This window comes from Plasmodium brasilianum, chromosome 12 (genome assembly GCF_023973825.1).
Source record: "Plasmodium brasilianum strain Bolivian I chromosome 12, whole genome shotgun sequence".
NCBI classification, from domain to species: Eukaryota; Apicomplexa; class Aconoidasida; order Haemosporida; family Plasmodiidae; genus Plasmodium; species Plasmodium brasilianum.
In genome coordinates this window covers 1,248,435-1,270,329 of record NC_090125.1, presented here as the reverse complement: position 1 = coordinate 1,270,329, position 21,895 = coordinate 1,248,435, and the positions used below count along the sequence as shown (strand labels likewise).

The 21,895-nt window shown below is 27.4% G+C and overlaps 5 protein-coding genes across 5 annotated transcripts; 3 read left to right on the top strand and 2 right to left on the bottom strand.

Annotated features, from left to right (window-relative positions):
* Positions 1-167: 167 nt before the first annotated feature.
* MKS88_004255 (CPW-WPC family protein) lies at positions 168-1,601 on the top strand (the record flags this gene model as incomplete). Its single annotated transcript, XM_067217416.1, has 1 exon — positions 168-1,601. One exon carries the CDS (start codon positions 168-170, stop codon positions 1,599-1,601), a length of 1,434 nt encoding a protein of 477 aa, XP_067071846.1.
* Positions 1,602-5,068: 3,467 nt separating this feature from the next.
* MKS88_004254 (uncharacterized protein) lies at positions 5,069-7,132 on the top strand (the record flags this gene model as incomplete). The annotated part of the gene is made up of 1 exon (XM_067217414.1): positions 5,069-7,132. One exon carries the CDS (start codon positions 5,069-5,071, stop codon positions 7,130-7,132), a length of 2,064 nt encoding a protein of 687 aa, XP_067071845.1.
* Positions 7,133-11,319: 4,187 nt separating this feature from the next.
* Positions 11,320-14,088, bottom strand: MKS88_004253 (glutamine--tRNA ligase; the record flags this gene model as incomplete). Its single annotated transcript, XM_067217413.1, has 1 exon — positions 11,320-14,088. One exon carries the CDS (start codon positions 14,086-14,088, stop codon positions 11,320-11,322), a length of 2,769 nt encoding a protein of 922 aa, XP_067071844.1.
* A 2,568-nt stretch (positions 14,089-16,656) lies between these two features.
* On the top strand, positions 16,657-17,624 carry MKS88_004252 (60S ribosomal protein L23; the record flags this gene model as incomplete). Its single annotated transcript, XM_067217412.1, has 2 exons — positions 16,657-16,746; positions 17,331-17,624. 2 exons carry the CDS (start codon positions 16,657-16,659, stop codon positions 17,622-17,624), a joined length of 384 nt encoding a protein of 127 aa, XP_067071843.1.
* A 2,366-nt stretch (positions 17,625-19,990) lies between these two features.
* MKS88_004251 (syntaxin) lies at positions 19,991-21,678 on the bottom strand (the record flags this gene model as incomplete). Its single annotated transcript, XM_067217411.1, has 4 exons — positions 19,991-20,258; positions 20,495-20,607; positions 20,863-21,104; positions 21,501-21,678. 4 exons carry the CDS (start codon positions 21,676-21,678, stop codon positions 19,991-19,993), a joined length of 801 nt encoding a protein of 266 aa, XP_067071842.1.
* Positions 21,679-21,895: the final 217 nt, after the last annotated feature.

Below are 21,895 nucleotides of genomic sequence, written 5' to 3'. Positions count from 1 at the left end.
CTCTAATTATTTTTCCATTTTGTCCTCTAATTATTTTTCCATTTTGTCCTCTAATTATTTTTCCATTTTTTCATTTAATTATTTTTTCACTTTGGCACTTCTTTGCTACATTCGCAATTTTTTTGCGTTCTTTTTTCACTTTTCCCACTTTTCCCACTTTTCCAAAAATGAATTGGCTTGTTTTAGTGATTGTTGCAGTGCTAGCTGTGGCAGCAGGCAACCCCTTTTGCACCTGCACTGTGCAGGAAAAAAATGGCAAAACAGAAAGTGCACTAAGCTCAAGTGCGATTTTAAAAAATGTTGTAAAACATGCGCCAAGAATCAGTGAGAGTGAAATTAATGAAAGTGAAATAAAAATAGTGAAAAATGCTCATGAGGACGAAAATAAAATGCTTGAAAAAATTGGGAAATGTGTAAAGGATTACACATTACCTTGCCCAGAATATTGGGAAAAAAAAATTCTGAACAATGGAGAAAGTGTATGTACAGCTAATGCAGAATATGATGGTTTCTGTGAAATAAATCAATCGTTTGATAATTTTACGGAAAATGATAAAATGAATTATGAATCAAGTTGTAACGTAGAATGGGGATGTAAAAATTTATTAACAACATATTCATGTGATAGTGGAAAAAGAGATTATAATGAAATATGTCCTGTTGGTTTTATTGTACAGAACGATAATAGCTGTAAAGCGGATATAACTGTCTATAGAGGTATGTGCAATAGTAATAATAGTATAAATTTTACGCATTTAACGAACTCAGAAAAAGAAAATTGGAGTGCAGCATGTGAAGCATATTGGCCTTGCTATAAAGAATGTGCTCCTGATGAATATCTGTCCAATTGTCCAAAAGGATGGACAGAAATAAATTTATATGAATGTGTACCAAATGAAAAATATAAAGGTCCATGTAAAGGGAATAAAAAGTTTACTTATTTTACCAAATCGATGAAAATAAAATTTGAAGAAAAATGTAAAACAAGATTTGTGTGCAAAAAAAAAATTTGTGAAAAAAATTATGAACAACAAGAATGTCCATTACATTGGATAAAAGAATATGGATATTGCTTAGCTCCAAAATTGTTTACAAATTGTAATAGAAAAAAATTATCCATTGAAAATTTAACAGTAAAAAAGAAAAAAGAATTTGAAAAAGAATGTTCTGTTGAATGGCCATGTAAGGAAAAAAAAAAAAAAGAAAATTTTTGTGAAATGAATTGGAACTTTGAATGTCCTTATAATTGGATAAAAGAAAAAATAAATTTACAAAATGATGAGGAAAAAAAATATATTTGTAAAGCTGACCCTTCGCTTATTTATAAGGGAAGTTGTAATAATATTTATCTAGCAATTAATTCGGATGAGTCTACAAAAAGAGAAATAGCTTCTAATTGTGATGCCCCTTGGCCTTGCATTTATGAACACACAAACTCTTACCCCGATGCGCAATTAAACAGGATAAGTAAAGCAAAAAAAGGGGATGGTAATCTAAATGAAGGACCCATTACCGACCAGGGAGATATATACAAGAAGGATGTTTATCATGTAGTTGAAGAAGACGAGAATGATTCCACAGTTAATGATATCATGAAGTGATGCAAACCTAAAAGGAAAAGACGGAAGAGGTGTGTACGCGTGTGCGTGTGCGTGTGTGTGTGTGGGGATCCAATGACAAACAGTTGAAAAAAAGGCATAAGGTAGGAGAAGAACGGAAAAGTACAGAGAATAACACGTAATTACCTTCATATAATATATTAATAAATAAAAAATAAAAGAATGAACTGAAAAACAAACGAATGATGCACCGCGATCTGTGGGTTTCCCCCAAGATTCGTGCTGTTTTAAAAAGGGCGGTGAAAATTTTCGATTATTTTTTAATGTTCCTAAAAAGACTATTTTCTCGTTAAGATGGTTTCTCACACGCATGTATATGTCCTTATGTATGTGAGTACAGATACACACATATATGTATGTACGTATATATATATATATATATATATATATATATATATATATATATACGCACATACACATTTTAACGAAGTTACTAAGTACTGCGTTGCTTTCCCATTGCCCTGTTAAAGTAGGCCAAACTAAAAATTGTTCATCACATGGCAAAATTTTGATGCATAAATTTTATATCAAAAAAGGCTTCTTAATTTTAATTTTTCCTAAGAAAATGAAAAAAAATAAGAAAGAAAGAAAGAAAAATGATCACTACTTATCACTTTACACGTTCGTAAAATGCTTTAATATACAACTATTTTCATGATTCAATTTTTGGTCATGTTACACGGTTGACTTAAGAATGCAATGCAAGAAAATTCAAAAAATCTGGCAAAGAATTGGCAAAATTATGGTAAAGAATAGGCAAAATTATGGCAAAGAATAGGCAAAATTATGGCAAAGAATAGGCAAAATTATGGCAAAGAATAGGCAAAATTATGGCAAAGAATAGGCAAAATTATGGCAAAGAATAGGCAAAATTATGGCAAAGAATAGGCAAAATTATGGCAAAGAATAGGCAAAAACTTGGCAAAATTTTTGCTTCAAAAAAGAAATTAAAAAAATTAACAAGTGAAGATTAGGATGTCATTTTAACCTAATTTTTCTTTGCCCATTTGTTGGTAAAAAAATTATGCTTAATTTCCTTTCAACTGTGTAAAACTGTTGGTGGAGAAATTTTTTTTTATTTGAAAAAGTTAGTTAAGGGTAAACGTGAATGGAAAATGTGTAAAAAATATGGAAAAAATATGGAACAAATGTGGAAAAGGAGGTATAGGGTACGATATGTAAAACCAATGCACGTACAGATGACCTTCTGTAAAGAGTTGGTATAAACTCTTTTATATTTTTTTACGAAACTATGAATTGTAAAATCGTTAATTATTTTACTTATTCAAATGATCATAATATTTTGCTTGTTATATGTTATTTTATTTTTTTTTCCTCCTTTCGCATTTTCTTTTTGCCATTTCTTTTTGCCATTTCTTTTTGCCATTTCTTTTTGCCATTTCAATTTGCCATTTCATTTTTGCCATTCTCATTTTTCAATTCTCTATTCTCAATTTTCCATCTTTTTTTGGAGTCTCTTTTTGTTATAAAAACATTCTGACTCAAAATTTTCTGTCAATTCGCATCTACCTAAGGCAATTAAAAATTGTAAAATATTATTGCCAGCCTTTCGAGTTTTCACTGTGCATGTATATATATAGGCACATGTATGGACATATATATGTGTATATATGTGTGTATATATATGTGTATATATGTGTATATATGTGTATATATGTAAGTATATATGGGCGTACGTTCCGCTAGGAACAACTGCGAAGCCCACTGCACAATTTTTTTTATTGTTAGTAAAAAGGGTTACAAGAAAAAGAGTAAAATTAATTTTTTTTTTTTTTTTTTTGGTGCATTCGATTTTTTAAATTTAAGCGGTTAAGTTGAAGTTTGCTTGTAATTTTATTCTATTCTGTTCTGTTTTATTTTACTCTATTTTATTCCGTTCCATTCTAATTTATTTTATTTCATTTTATTTTATTTCATTTCATTTTGTTTCATTTTATTTTGTTTCATTTTGTTTTATTTTATTTTATTTTGTTTCATTTTATTTTGTTTCATTTTATTTTGTTTCATTTTATTTTGTTTCATTTTATTTTGTTTCATTTTATTTTGTTTCATTTTATTTATTTTTTTTTAAACAGTTATAGCTACATGGCAAGCAAAAGAAGTGAAAGTTAACCCTATTTTATAAATTCTTCAGAAATTAAACTCTTTATTAATTAAATTTGGTTTAATTATCCAAACATATATATTGTATGCATATATGTATGTATGTATTCATATATTATATATGTGCATGTATAGAAATATACATATATATATGTACAAATATATGTATAAGTATATGTATGCGTACAAGCCCATGTGAGTATAAGCACCAACGTGTATGCACATTTATAAACCTTTGACAATTTCAAACAAATTTCATTTTTTAAAACACATATACAGGAAAAAGAAAAAATAAAAAAAAAAAATGGTAGCTTCTTTGCACATTTTAATTTTCTAAAATTTGTTAGACAGTGGTTCCATGACTCTGCTTATTCGTTAAGCCGTTAAAATGAAAAAAGCGATAAAAATTAAAAAAAAAAAAAATTAAACCAAATTGAATAAAACTGAAATAAAATGAATCAAATTAAGCTGAATCAAATTGATAGTAGCTTAAATGAATTGGTTTAATTTAAGAAAAAAAAAAAAATTATTACTTTTTTTTTTTTTTTTTTTTTCAAATATTTGTATGCATGTGCTTAAGTTAAAACATTCAATTTTTTATGAGCAAAACAAAAAAAGTAAAAAATAAAAGAAATAAAAAATACACCTCCGCCATTTAGTTTTATGACCATTACTTGAAATTTTTTGAAGTTACAACTTTGGCTGTATTCAAAATAAAAATAAAAATAAGTAAAAGCAAAGTAAAGCAAAGTAAAGCAAAGTAAAGCAAAGTAAAAGCAAAGTAAAGCGAAGTAAAAGCAAAGTAAAGCAAAGTAAAACAACGAAATGAAAAGAATAAAAAAAGGGAGAGCTCACCAAGAGAAGAACAAATGCATGTAGAACGTTACTGACATTCGTAAAATATTCTCAAAAATATTAGCAAAATTTATTTAAAATTTTTGATAAACAGCTTTTTATTTTTTTAACTATTTTCACCAGTTTGGCAAGGTCTTTTTTTTGATTGTATATTTTTATAGCGACCAAGGAAAATCAGAAAATAGGGAACGCACTAACAAGAGAGGAAAATATATTAAGTACCTACACATACGTATGCACAGGTACATATGTGTATGTATATGAATATATGTAAGTACTCATTTGCACGTTTGTGTATTTGCATGTTTGTGTATTTGCACCATTGCACCATTGCACATTTATGCGTCAAATAGGCAAAGAACTGTAGAACATAGTTGCAGGGAAAAGAAACATAGGAATATATGATAGCTACACAAAGAAAATTAATTAAATAAAACGACAATAAAAATTGAGGAGTTAAAAAAAATAAAATGACTCTGGTAAAATCAGAGCACAGTAGCAAACAAAGCAGAGAAAAGGCAACAGAAAGTGGTATAACCACCTTCAGCAATTTTGCAGAATTGAGGAAAAGTATTACATTAAAGGAACAAGAAATTAATGATAGAAGAAGTAGTTTAAAAATTCATCGCGATAGTGATAATGACCTGACCCATAACCATTACAAGAAAAGCGAACACAACAGAGAAAATACTAGTGTACACAACAGAGAAAATGGTAGTGTACACAACAGCGAAAATACCAATGAACACAACAAATTTGTCTACAGATCGTTTGACAAATTTTATAAATGTAAAAATTATTGTGAAGAATACAAAACCAAGGTAAAGAATGAAACTCTGCAATCAATGAGTGAGTGCACCAGTAAAAACGAGAGTGACCCAGGTGGAAAATATAAAGATATTTCTATTTCTAATAAAGCTACTATCAGTACGATAGTAAGTAATGAAAACACTATTAGCAGCAGTAAAAGCAGTACAATACCCACTGCGGAAAATGAAAAAAGTAGTGATAAATACTGCTACATAAAATTCAAGAAAGAAAGACAAGGTACGGTTAAACAACTAAAGGAATATTTCCAAAAAATCCAAGATGAAAAATTACAAAAACGAAATAATAATTTATTTTATAAAAATAATCAAAAGTTCAATAACACCATTAGAGAAAAGAACTGTGCCAATTTTTTTAAAAGCAAAGACACTACTTTAGAAAAAATAGACAACTACAAAAAAGAGTTTATTTGTGAATATATCAAATATGAAAATGAATTAATGATAAATAATGGATATAATAATTGTGAGTGTGAGCTTGGTGTGCAAACAACACATGACAAATACGTGGAAGATGGAGCCCTTATTACTACTGATGAGGGGAAAGAGAAACAAAAAGGTATTAGCAGTATTAGCCGCGTTAGTGATATGCGTGAGGTAAGCCGACACAACGAACTTACCGGGACCGGACAAATAAACCAACTAAGTGCAAAAATTGAAAACATGAAAACAGAAGAGAAAGAATTGTTACACAGCTTAATCAGTGAAATGAAAAAGAGTCTTTGTAATGATGAAGACGAAGGGCACATTTCTAATTCAGTAGAACAATTAGAAGATTCTGAAAGGAGGAGATATATGATTACAAGGATACTTGACATACTAAAAATATACGATGGGAAAATGCCATCAGAAGAAGGGATGCCAAAGTGTTCACATGCGTGTGCACATTTTTTTCAATTAGAACAAAACAAAATGGGGAAAAAGGGAAAAGAGGGCGAAATGGTTGAAATGGTTGAAAAAGACCAAATGAACGAAAAAGACGCAAAAAATGAAAGCTGCATAATTCCTAAGGATTTCGAATCATTACAACAAGGGCATATCATCGAACAAATGAAGGAAGAAAAAAACGAAATAGACAAAGTCATAAGCACACAAAATAAAGAAGTAAGTGCATGTAATGCTCCTCTAAATAAGTTAAAAGAAAGCAGCGCTTACCACGCCAAAATTAAGACTACTAGTGAACATTGTGATACAATAAGTAGTAATGAAAGGGACAGTGAAATAGCAATGAACAACTGTAGCTACATAAATACGAACATAAAAAACTATGAAAACGTTGTAGAGAAACATTCAGAGGGGAAGAACACATGTAAAGGTAATGCAGAAACTAATATTAGTATAAAAAATCATACAGAAACAGCTAACTGTCACAATATTAATAATACATATCAAAATAAAAAGAGATTTAGTAAAAAAATTGCTAAAGATAATAGAATAAAAAAGGACAGTGTAAATAACGCCAGTAAATTTGAATGGTTCTACTCTACCTTGGACGATATACATAAAGGAAAAATAAGAGTAAATGGAGTAAAGGATGATTTGATGGAATATTTGAAGGATGACTTGACGGATAACATAAACGGTGGGGGAAAAGAATATTCAAGTGAAGATAGCGAAAACAATGATTTATTTCTCTGGTTAGAAAATAGAGATGTTCAAAATGTTCTAAAGGGGGAAAAAAAAATTGTTGACGAAGGAGTACCATAAAAATGTGGTGCAGTTTCGACCCAATGACCCCAAAGAAATAAATAATAAAAAAAAAAAAAAAAAAAAAAGGCAAATACCCATGTATGTTAATACACATATTTGTTCATGTATAAATGGGTATATTTATCCTTACACGAATATTCGAAACCACAAAATATACCTTCAATTTTACGCTGTACATTTGTGTGCTATATATCTACACATCGACATATGCACATCGTATAATTTCCCTTAACAAGCAAAATATGTACGAATTATTTTAGAAGCTCCAATAAATCGAGCGGTATTTATTGTTTGTTCAGTTATTCTGATAAGAAAAGAATTTTAATTAATTTACTTGTCGTTTCATTTTTAAACATTTCCCAAAAATGAAAAAAAAAAAAATTAAAAAATAGAATGAGGTAAAATAAAAGGATGTATAATGCAATGAAAATGAGCGAAATGGAATGAAGTATAATGCAATAAAATGAAGCGAAATGGAATGAAGTATAATGCAATAAAATGAAGCGAAATGGAATGAAGTATATTACACTACAATAAAAACAAAAGGATATTAAAATAGGGAATAATTTAAACACGTTCCCCACATAACTGTTTCGTGTTATGCCGAAAGGTAATTCTTTATGATCATGGTTTACTTTTTTTTTCTTTTTTTTTATTTCTTCATTTCCACACTGTTATATAGCTCATTTTCTAATTAATAATTATACGTTAAATAAAAAGTTTACCTTTGGGATAGGTTTTTAGTTGTTGAATCTTTTCAATATATGGCCACTTCAACAATAAATATTTCTAATAATTAACTGTCTTTGAACATTGGCTATTGTTAATAATATTTTTTTTTTTTTTTTTTTTAAAATAATTCAATTATATATATATATATATATATATATGTGCATGTGCATGTGCATGTGCGTGTGTGTATACATATGCAATTGCCTATATTTTTATGACGTTCTTTTTCATTCCTTCAGTCCAACTTTTTTTCCGTACTTTTTATATGTTTTTTGCTTTTCCTGAAAAAAGAAGTGTACACATGTATATATGCATAAATGTATATGTTAATGTTTGTATATAAGCATGTATGAGCATATGTACTTGTACGTACATAAACAATGATAAGCAACACTGAAACTGGTGTGAATAACATATTTTTCATTGAGACCATCTAGATGTATACACATACATTAATATATAGGTATGCACGTTTGTGAATACAGTAATATATACGTGAAAGTGCATATGAAAAAAATAAAAAACATGGTAATAATTAAAATTATAAAAAATGGCTAATTAAAAAAAAAAAAAAATTTAACATAACTACAACAAAAAATGGCTAGCTAAAAAAAAAAAAAATTACTTCATAGCTGCTATGTAAAGCAGAACACTTCCAGGAATGTAAAGGATTAAAACAAAAATACAAAAATAATATATATCAATTTGAAAATTTAAATTATTCGGCATAGAATATGGGAAAGATCTTAAATAAGGAGTTGAATGAATGTTTTTTAGACTCGATATGGTGCAGACAATTTCTGAAGTTATTCCTATGGGGTACAATATTAGGGGTACTGATAAATAAAAAAAAATATAGACAAATAAGTTATTACAAAGCAAAACTAAGCATAACAAAATATAGGAATACACGAGCTGCACATTTCCTTTTTTATGTATGTATATGTGTGTAAATGTATGTATATGTATGCTTTATGGGTACATCACTGCAATTTATTTTAGCGATGCTTTCCCCCTTTATCCACATGTATCTTTTCCTTATTTTAAACATACGTTTATTTCGCAGTGATATTAAAATATGAGGATGCACGTTTAGTAAGTTAAGGGAATAAAATAAATAACGAATTGCGTCTATAATGGCCCATGCAATTAAGCATGGGAATTTCCATTTATTATTGCCTGGCAAATAATTAAAAATTAAATAAACGACAAACAGACGACTACATACTTGAGTAGTTACTAAGCTTACAACTGATTTTATGAGGCCTGAAAAGGGAAAAATTCGCATATAAATATGCACATGTAAGTACGTAAATATATGCACAAACATCTATGTGTATATGGACACACGAAAAGCAACAGTGATAAATTTAAGGATATATATGTTATAAGCTGCATAATAAGTTCAACTATACCAGTTATTGTAAATAAAATTTCAAAAATTGCTAGTGACTGTGTTATTGTTATTAAATTTTTATATGTGGGCCAAAATGTCTTTATACTATATTTTTCTTTATTAAAAACATACTGTAACGTAACAAAGAAAATGATTATCCATAGTGCACAACAAACAACATTATAAATTAACAAAAACTTGTTCTTTAGACTCATTTTTTGAAAAAAGCTTGTATATTACATATACCCATAATGAAACATACATATACATATGGGTATATCTAATGCGGTTCAGATATGAAAAAAATGAAAAGGAATAGAAAAGAAAAATTTCAATAAAATGGAAACGCACGTGAATATTTCATTTAAAAGGAAACAAAAATAAAAATTTAAATTGAAGTTTAAATTTAACTTAAAATTAATAATGTTCACATGTACGAATATACGTACTTACATTAAAAAAAAAAAAAGGAAATAAAAATATAGAAATACAAGAATAAAAAGAAGCTAATAAAAAGGTCAAAATAAAATGAAGAGAATAAAAACGTCAAAATAAAAAGAAAAGAATAAAATAGTCAAAATAAAAAGAAAAGAATAAAAAAGTCAAAATAAAATAAAGAGAATAAAAGAATCAGAATAAAATGAAGAGAATAAAAACGTCAAAATAAAAAGAAAAGAATAAAATAGTCAAAATAAAAAGAAAAGTATAAAATTGTCAAAATAAAAAGAAGAGAATAAAAACGTCACAATAAAATAAAGAGAATAAAAGAATCAGAATAAAATGAAGAGAATAAAAGAGTCAAAATAAAATAAAGAGAATACAAAACTTCGAATAAAAGTGAGAACACTTATAATATGAATAGAAAAAGAAAAATATTAACAATAATAGAATTCTCTTATTGTATTATTTTTCTCAATTGTAATAACAAAAGAAGAGGAAAAAAAATAATAAAATATAAAAAATTCTAAACGGAAAAAAAATATGCATAAATATATTTTACGTTTAATATCTATTTTTTCTGCTTATCACAAAGAATGCAACAAAGAAGGAAAGAAATAAAAGAAAGAAAAAAAGCTATTTAGCATATTAAAATTAAATGCTCCTCACTTGAACTTTTTTATATTACATAAATGAACACTTCATATAAGAGGCTTTTAAAAATCATCAAGTATAAGGAGAATTTTATTCCTCTTTATTTTTATATGTCAGAATATAAGGTTAAATAATAATATAAACCTTGGAATAATAGGCATTATATATAATTATATGAAGATTATATATGTGCTTATTTTATGTATGTGTTCTCAATATATGAGATCATATGTACACATGTCCGCAAGAGCTTGTGATATTATGACCATATGACCATGTGGTTATGTGGTCATATGGACATGTGCGTAAGCGAAAAGGCACTTATAACTGAAGAAAAAATTCCTTTATTACCATAATGCACATAAATAAAATTGAAAAAGTATAATATTTAATGATATTTCTTAAACTTTTGCGAGTTTTTTTTTTCTCGCGCTTTATTTTTACAAAATGCCTACAATGCATAATATTTTGTATATACTTGTACACACATATATGTACATGTGAATATGCGTAAGAGTATATGCTTGTGTGCATGTACATGTTCTGCGCACATTTTTCCACCTCTCTCCCCTCTACTGTTCAGTTAAATTACACGAATTGAGCTTATTTTCAAACTCTTTTCACAAAAAAAAAAAATTTTTTTTTTAAATGTTCCACTATGTGCAAAACGCTGAAGTTCTGCTCCAAAAATTGGAAAAGAGAATAATGTTTGAATACACACGAACGTATAACAACTGAATAACAGTTCCAAAATAATTGCAATATTGTTGAAAATATAATGTATGTGGTATACTAATGCAAAAAAAAAAAAAAAGACTTATTTTAAATACATTTATCAGCTCATTCTCACAAATAAAGTAACACTACAAACATGCGCACGTGCATATGCAAGTAGGCACATATGTATGTATATGCCCCAATGAACCGCTAAATGCTTCATGCTGTACAAACTACGTGCCATTTGTTACTCCTTCTGCTCTAATTTTTTTTTCTGTTCCCTAATTTTTTTTTCCTCCCTTTTCATCTTCCGCTCTTTAGCAATCTGTTCCCTCTTAAGTTTATCCATTTCCTTTCTTAAAATGTCTTCTTTTTTTTTTTTTAAATCAGTGTTATCAACTAAGGCAACTGTTAAGTTAAAAACTGGGCACTCCTTCGTCGAATCAATGTCTTTTGTAAAAAATCCAATCCTTTCAAATTGTATAGGTTGTTCAATTTGACAATTATTGGAATATTTTTCAACCAGTCCCTTATGTACAATTACAGAATGTTTATTGATATATTTCCTCCATCCAATATCAGTAGTGTAGTTAATTTCTTCTTTCTCATTCGAGTTAGTGAAATTACTGGTATCCACATTATCAAACTCGTAATCTTCATAGGGGGGAAAACCACTACTGTAATTGATGATGTTAATGTTATTATTGCTATTAACGCCGTTATTGCTATTAACGCAGTTATTGCTATTAACGCAATTAACTCTACATTTCTTATCATTCATTTTGTGAGTCCCTAACTGCGTGCCAGACTCAAGTGGACCATTCAAATCAACACTAAAGTTATTCATACACTTTTCAATATCATAATTTTCATCGGTTGACTCGGGATTAGGTTTTGTAAATAATTTGTCGTACATCCTAAATTCCGATGGGTGTGAATTGCTTTTTGATATCCAGTGGATGGTGGATTTCACTTTTTTCGAATTTTCTGAACTGTTCATGTGACAGCCATTGTTACCACCACTTACGTTACTGATATTGTTGTTACTGCTCTTACTGTGTGGATCATACGTGCAGTGCAGTTCCACAACTTGGTTAGTATGCGGATCTTTAATTACCTGGTTACAAGTAATGCAAAAGGCATACCTCAATCTAACGGTCCTGTTAGGGGCTAATCTGTAAAAGCCTTCTGAAGGAATTTCTTGAAAATCATCTTGATCAATAAAAATTTCTTTTTCAAATTTTAATTTTCTTCTACCCATACTTTCATTTTTGGGATGATTCAATGCAGTCAATTCGTACAAGTCACTTGTTTTGTCAAGATGTTCATCAAAATTTGTAATGAAAACTTTTAAAGGTTTTAAAATAGCAAATAAACGTATAGCTTTTTTATTCATATCCTCTCTTACACAAAATTCTAATAATTCAAAAGGTATCATATTTTCTCTTTTCGCTACTCCTACCTTACTACAGAAATCTTTAATAGCTTCTGGACTATAACCTCTTCTCCTCATACCTGATATAGTTGGCATACGAGGATCATCCCATCCATTAACCCATTTTTCATTTACTAAAGTTAATAATTTTCTTTTACTCATTACCATATAGGTTACATTTAATCGAGCAAATTCGATTTGTCTTGTTTTAAAAATATTTAGTTTTTGTTGAAACCATTCATACAAAGGTCTATGTGTTTCAAATTCTAAGGTACATATAGAATGGGTAATTTTTTCTAACGAATCAGACTGCCCATGAGCAAAATCATACATAGGATATATAACCCATTTATCCTTAGTTTTTGGATGTACTTTATGCATAATTCTATAAAGTATTGGATCTCTTAAGTTAATATTACCTGAGGACATATCAATTTTTGCTCTTAATACTTTTTCCCCTTCTTTATAGATACCTTTTTTCATTTTTTCGAAAAGGTTTATATTTTCTTCAACCGATCTATTTCTATATGGGGAATCAATTCCAGACACTTTTAAATTTCCTCTATTTTTTCTTATTTCTTCAATGGATTGATCATCTACATATGCATCCCCTTGTTTTATTAACTGAACAGCCCATTCATATAACTGATCAAAATAGTCAGAAGCAAAATATAAATGTTCCTTCCAATCATAACCAATCCATTTCACATCTTCCTTTATAGATTCTATATATCTTATTTCTTCTGTTATTGGATTAGTATCATCAAATCGTAGATGTGTTCTTCCTCCATACTTTTCGGATAAACCAAAATTTAAGCATATACTTTTTGCATGACCTAAATGTAGGTAGCCATTTGGTTCAGGAGGAAATCTTGTTATTATATACGTATGCTTCTTTTTTTTTAAATCTTCTTCAATTATTTGTTGAATAAAATTGGTGTTTGTAAATGAATTCATATCCTCTTCCTTCACAGAAAAATTGTTATTACAAAACCATTTATTAACATGTACATATTTTTTTTCCACTTTCTCTATTTTATTCTTTTTAAAAATACAAAAAAGTAAAAAATCGACATATCTCTGTTTTCCACCCATGCAAAAAATATAATTTTTTTCAATCATTGTGTTTTCTATCTTATTATAAAAGTCTTCATTCACTTTCTTTTTTTTTTTATTATCTAATAGGTAATCTTTTAAAAAATATTTTAACTCTTCCAACTGCAAAGAGTAACTACAAATGTTCATTTTTCCTTTTTGCCTATTCTTATCTTGCTTATTAATGTTTCCACTTCCATTCGCATATTCACTTTCATTTGCGTTTTCACACCCATTAGCTTTATCATCCTCAATCTCCTCATCCAGGGAGCAGCATAATCGAAATATTGCTTCACAGCAATTTAACTCATTTAACAGCAGTCGCTTACCACTCTCTAGCTCCAACACTATAGAACTCCTTAAACTGCTGTTCTCACTTATTATTAACGATGTGTTATAATTAACTTTTAGCCAATTGTAGAAATAGAAAAATGTTTCACTCAATTCCAATTTGTTCTTAATGTATATCTTCTCGATGCTTTCCATTTTATTCCAACATGCATGGGAAATGAGGGAAGTGAGCAAAGTACGCCAATAAATATGCGCAATGGGAGTGTTCAAGAGTGTATAGGTGTGTATATCTTTTTGTATATTGCTATATGCATACGTATACATATACGTGTGTGTATGGGCATTGCTACAGGAGGGCGTTTCCGCTTATGCGCGCTAAAAGCAAATGGCAAATTTTTTCTACCCCTTGTGTATTTCTATCTACTTAGCTCGCTTTCTATTTTTATCGTCAAAAATGATTTACACAACTCTGTGGAACAAATACACTTTCACTAGATAATCTTAATTACAGTTGAGTAACTGTTCAATAACACAAAATTTTTTTCTCATTTCATAAGCGCGGAAAAATATTAATATTAGCATACACATGTATACATGTACATGAACATATAAATTGTACACAGATAAATAGAAGCCCATAAAAGGTAATACTTAAGTATAAATCATACGGATATATTATGCCCATATACCCTACCATATATATACATATATGTAAGTATGCACGTATATATATGTTTGTCCCCACACTCGTGTAATATATTTTTCTCCTTTTTTAACTTTACTAAAGTGAATATCGAAAAACGATTTACACAAAATAATTCTTTTTTTTTTTTCTTTTTTTTTGGGGGAAAATTTGGATATTAAAACGAAATTTTGAGGAAGGGAAATTTATAAACAAGCAAATAAAAACTTTTGCTGACACGTTTTTTATCTGTATATGTAAATATTAACCTGTATGATATTTCGTAAATAATCTTTTTTTAAAAAATTTACTGTATTTAAACAAAGAATAGAACAGATAAATTTAAAGACATACTACATTCGTATGTACCAATGTAAGCGTGGTTATTCTTACATTATGATATGTTTGTAAAAAAAAAAAAAAAAAAAAAAATTCCCCCTTTCTAATTTTCAGGAATAATTTCTTAAAATGTTTTCAAGTGCTTGCTTTATCAGAATAGTACATACAAACGTTCGTAAATATAAAAATACATGGGTAAACATATACTTACATGGGTAAACATATACTTACATGGGTAAACATATACATACACCGATTAACGTATACATACACAGATTAACGTATACATACACGGGTTAATATATATATATACATAAATACTTACGAATATATTCACATATCGGTAAAAGCACGCTTCATATGCTGCTTCAAAAATTGTTTAAAATTAAATGTAATGGATTTTTTTTTTTTTTTTTTTTCCTAAAAGAGGTCAAATTTGATTTCTTCCATTATTATAGGGAATTATATTATAACAAAAAAATTGCTATATATCTTTGGATTCATATTTTTTATAAGTATTTATATATATATATATATATATATATATATATATATGTATATATTTATATGTGAGACCCATGGTCGTGTAAATGAACCCTTTTTTACCTTTTAACATGTAATATTAAGGTAAACATTTTTATGCTTTTTTGTAAGTAACTGTTGTTTGAATATAACTGAAAAAGGTTATACAACACACGGTGAAATGAGATGGTGCAAGATGAAATGAGTTAAAGCGAGAAGAAATATATGAACGTGCAAGGAAAGAGAAAGTAAACACAAAAAGTACAGGTAACTTTTCAAGGGGAGAGTTTGTCCCTTTTGTCACTGTTCGTGTAGCGCATTTTAAGTACCATTGTAATATGCCCAATTTGTCAAGCATAAATATTTATATATATATATATATATATATATATATATACAATATATTTGTGTTGAGTAAATACAAAAATTTAGTGTTTTATTTTATTTTTTTTACTTTTTTAATATACTTATATATACATATATATTTATATAATAAATACATACATTTATAATAAATACATACATAATACATTTATAATAAATACATACATAATACATTTATAATAAATACATGCTTAATACATTTATAATAAATACATACATATATTTATATATATATCAACATATATATATATTCATATATACGAATAACAAAAAAGCAAAACTGCACATTATTTTTAAGAATCAATTTCAATTTGATTTTAATTTTATTTTCAGCCGTATTATCAGATCTAGTGTCGATTTTATGCTCATGCAGATGTAATATAGATATATATATTATGCATGTTTATCTATATACATATAACCGCAATATCGAAGTAAAAAAAAAATAAAAAATTTTATTTTGCATAACACGACATTTTATGTATACAAAATTGAAATGTTCATTAATGTCAAGCCTTCTTAAAATCGTAAATTTATTATTGCACATGTATCTCATGGAAAAATAAAAATACAACAATAAATTTAGTTCTTAAAAAAAAAAAATATATATATATATATATATATATGTATATATATATATATTACCCATGAACCTTTAGCGTTAATTATTTTTTTTTTTTTCATTCCGTTAGTATTAATATGTTTCACGTATACATATATATATATATGTAAATATACAAACGTAATACATTTCGTACATACAAATAATAACATTTTTATACATTTGAAATTAACTCAAAATGAAAAGAGGGAGAGCGGGAACTTTAAAAAACAAAATGAGGATTACCCTATCACTACCAGTTGGTGCCCTCATCAATTGCTGCGATAACAGTGGAGGAAAAAACTTATACATTATTGCTGTGCAGGTATTATAAATATGTACACATAAACATTTACATATAAATGTATACACATTAATAAATACTTTTAAATATATACATATATACATATATACATATATATATATATATATATATATATATATGTATGTGCTTATGTGCAAACATAATTACTTCTATACGAACATACATGCATACACATGTACGTTTGTATTTTACGTGAAGAACAAATTTTTTATAAAAAATATATAAAGGCTCATGATGATTTCAATGATAGGACAGAAAACAAATTTTGTGTTGACGAAAAATAAAGCCGATATTAATGAAATTACTGAACACTTTTATATATTTTTTTGAAAAATAGTTCTCTTGCCATATTAAGAGAAATTTTAGCAGCATTTTTTATATGAACATGTTCATGCGTATTGCTATATATATATGTACGTACATAGGGGAATGCTTACTGGTGTATATACGCGCAAGTTCCTCATTTAATGAATTTTATTCGTTGTATTCAAATTCACTGCATGTAAGTTTGTTGCATTTCACATCATCGTATCGTACACACAATATACATATGGATCTATTTTTTTCTCTTTTTCGTAATAAAGGGATTCGGATCGTGTCTTAACCGACTACCTGCTGCTTCACTAGGAGATATGGTACTGGCTACTGTGAAGAAAGGAAAGCCTGATTTAAGAAAAAAAGTTTTAAACGCAATAATTTGTCGTCAATCAAAAGCTTGGAGAAGGCATGAAGGATATTATATTTATTTCGAAGATAATGCAGGTGTTATTGTTAACCCGAAAGGTGAAATGAAAGGATCAGCAATAACTGGACCTGTGGCAAGAGAATGTGCAGAGTTATGGCCTAAATTATCCTCGGCTGCTTCAGCAATTGTGTAAATTTTTTAAAAAAAGTTTTCCTTTTTTTTTTTTTTTTTTTTTTTAAAATGATTATATATTGTGCATAATTAAAATAATTTTAAGTATCGCAAACTTTTCAAACTGAATGACACATTTTTACAGAATTTACAAAAAAGTGAACGCAAGTATATATATATGGGTGAATGTGCACAGTATGAACGTGCTAAGAATTGCTTTATAGTGCTAGTGCTCACAAATTATGTTCGTCTGAACAGTTATATTTGATGCAGAGAAACATCTATGGCTGTATTTTTTTTAAGAAAGGTTTATGGTGAAATTAAAAATGTCATAACCTTTTACTAATACAAAAGTAGTTAAATTTTTTTACGTTAGCTATGAGAAGGTTTGTATGTGATAAAATATTATATTCTTATTTTTGTCAAAAAAAAAAAAAAAAAAAAAAGCCCATAGGTCAATGCGTTGTTCATCGTTAATATGATGAGAGGTGGAATGTATAATAATTTATGCTGATATGGAGTTTTTTCCATATATTTAAAGCATTCAATTTTTTAACGTTCTGCCTACTCGTTAAACATTTTAACACTGCATATTTAATACAAAGAAAAAAAAAAAAAAATACAAAATAATACAATATATTATGAACAGTTAATAATGCTGGTAAAAAGCTTAACAAAAAAATTATTAACTGTACAGGTAATTTTGTATTTGTCTGAATGAGAATAACTCAAGAAAAAATACAATTTTTAAAATAGTGGAAATTTTGTTATTGAACAAGATTAAACAAAATGAAATTAATAAAATTAAGTAAAATAAAATTAAGTAAAATAAAATTAAGTAAAATAAAATTAAGTAAAATAAAATTAAGTAAAATAAAATTAAGTAAAATAAGATTAAGTAAAATAAAATTAAATAAAATAAAATTAAATTAAATAAAATTAAATTAAATAAAATTAAATTAAATAAAATTAAATTAAATAAAATTAAATTATATAAAAAAAAAATAAACATGTTTATAATCTTATTTTGCATTAAATGTAATTATTATTCTAGGTCAATATTACATATATATATATATATATATAAATTTATGAATATTTATACATTCACACTAAAAAAATGTGTAGATACAAATTTCAAAAAATAAAAGGTGAAAGGCAGGAAAAAGAAAGAAGAACGAAGGAAAAAAGAAAAAGAAAAATGAGAATTACGATAAATAAATTAACCATAAACTAAAAATTAAAATTTATATTAAAAAAATATAGGGTACACATTTATATACACATATGGTGTATATTCACACATATTATACGTGTACATCTATCTATATATATATATATATATATATATATATATATTTATTTATTTATTTATTTATTATATGCATGTGCATACCTGCAAGCGTGTGTATGCGTAAACGTAAAGACCCTCTTCATCTTTTTAGCAGCATTTATGTTTATAACATATATATGTATATGCATACAAATAAGCACGTTAATATTTCGAATTACATTCTTCTGCAAAGAATACATATAAACAATACAAATTGGAAATCAAATGACATACACTAAAACAAAAAAAAAAGAAAAGAAAAGAATGGAAAGGAAAGGAAATGCAAGAAAATAGAAGAAACGGAGGTATTTTCAATGAGAAATGAATAGATTAACTGTTTTATTAAATGAAAATACAACTTTAAGAAATATTAAAGAATATCATTCATAATATATATATATATATATATAATATTATATATATTATATTATATGTATATGTATATGTATATGTATATGTATATGTATATGTATATGTATATGTATATGTATATGTATATGTATATGTATATGTATATGTATATGTATATGTATATGTATATGTATATGTATATGTATATGTATATGTATATGTATATGTATATGTATATGTATATGTATATGTATATATGTATATGTGTATACGCATTTTTAAAATGTTATAACAAAACAGTTTAGCTTTAAAAAAATTATATTTTCCAAAAATTAGTAAGAATGGAATTCCTTTAACACAGCTGTGTCTTGTTAGGTAAATAACACAAAAAATATAATCAGTATGAAGATACAGGCGAATATCTGTAGGACAGAAAAAGAAAACATAAAAATACATTTAGCAAGAGGATGGCATGGGCGTAAGTACGTATCTATGTATATCTGCACGTGTGTATACCTGCACGTGTGTATATCTGCACGTATGTATATCTACACGTATGTATATCTACACGTATGTATATCTAAACGTATGTATATCGGCACGTATGTATATCGGCACGTATGTATATCGGCACGTATGTATATCTGCATGTAGGTATATTAAGGGAATATGCATCGGTTACTACAGACAGCTGCAGCATAATCCTATACCTGGTATATTAGCGTCCTCGTTGACGTAATTCTATTAAAATAAGATAAGAGATAATTTTGTCCCTCTCTAGTATTATATAAAGAAATGTCAATATCTTCATCAATACGTTTAATCATTTCATCTTGTTGGGTTACCATAGTAGCCACTTTTTGAAACATTTGTGCTAAATCTCCTATTACTTTTTGTATATTTTCCATTGCATCAGCTCTTGAATGCAAATAGGATGTTCTTTCCGGCATTTTTAACGTCTGCTGCTGACCACTAAAAGGTTAAGAAGATGATAAAATGTCTACCACGGTATCGCAGAAATAGAATTTCGCACGTACGCATACAAATATACATGCATATATACATGCATATATACATGCATACGTATACTTACACATATACATATATTCATTTATGCAATATAGACCCCCCTCCCCCAAAAGAATTATGCCCTTTTTCGAAAAAATATTTTGTCTATGGGAAACGGTTTAAAATATGCAATTCTATACCTCTCTATATCAATATCACGAAGGGGCGTAAATTTGTAATTTTCATTATTAAATGTTGACTCGTTTGATGTATAGGAATACATTTTTCTTCTGTTCACTTGCTTTTTTATATGCTGATTTAATTGTAAATATGCCGAGATGGAAAGGAAAAAAAAAAAAAAAAGTATATAAATAAATAAATAAAACATAACAGAGTGTTATATAACATAACATAACAATATAGAACAACGTCAATGAAACAAAAAGGAAGCAACGTGACATTTGGATGCTCTGATCCTTTGAAAAAACAAAATAAATGATGCAAATTGATCAATATAGATCTGTAGACTCATAATAAACATACTTATTTTCTTATGTCTTAATATTACCTCACTCCGAATATGCAGAACATCTTTAAATTTTTTCGTAAATTCAAAAAGTCGATTTTTTAGAGACGCAATTATATTGTCTATATGAGTCCTTCCTTGTGGACTATTAACATTTAAATTGTAAGCATAATGCACTAATGTGTCTAAATAATTAGTGGTATCTGTGATAGTTTGCTTTACCTCATATGTCAGTTCTTCAATTTCCGATGTTTTGTCGTTAAATATTCCTTTCTGTTTTACACCTTAAAATAAAAATTACTTATTCGAGTGGTTTGGGGGGAATTATAATAGATTTAGAAAAATGAGCAGAAATATTTTAAACGAAACAATATGCAAAATGAGCAGAAATATTTTAATCGAAACAATATGCAAAATGAGCAGGATCTATATTAAAATATAACGTATATCATATTTTGGTAGAACATATGAGGCACGTAAATGTCCACTTCATCTCACAAAGAATGAAATGGGCAAATTTTTTAAAGACGTGGATGACAAAAATAAAATATAATATACTGCAATACAATATGATGTAAATAATATAATGTAATATAATATGATGCAATAAAACAGCAAAGCAATGCTGCCTTGTTCTATTTATTCCTTTTTTTTTCTTTTCTTTTTTTAATATTTTTTACATCTTTCCAATTGCTGTAATTTTTGATTTCCTCCTTGCAGTAAGTCCGTAATTTTCGACGCCAGTTCACTAACCTCTGTGTCTTGTGCAATACTTCTGCTTTTTCTCAAGTTGAAATTGTCATTACTTAATTTCTCAACTATTTTAAAAAAATCCTCTGTTTTATCAACATAAGGCATTTTCCATAAAACGTATTTGATATATTTTTCCCCCTTCTTCACAAATTTAAGAAAAAAAAAAATATATGGAAAAAAAAAAAAAGATAGACCCTGATTTGATTTAATTTTTTTTTTTTTTTTTTTTCTTTTTCTTATATATCTGAAGAAGATAAATTTTAATATGGTATTATGATGTCAAGGATGTTCCCTGTTATATTATGTACACTTAAATTATGCA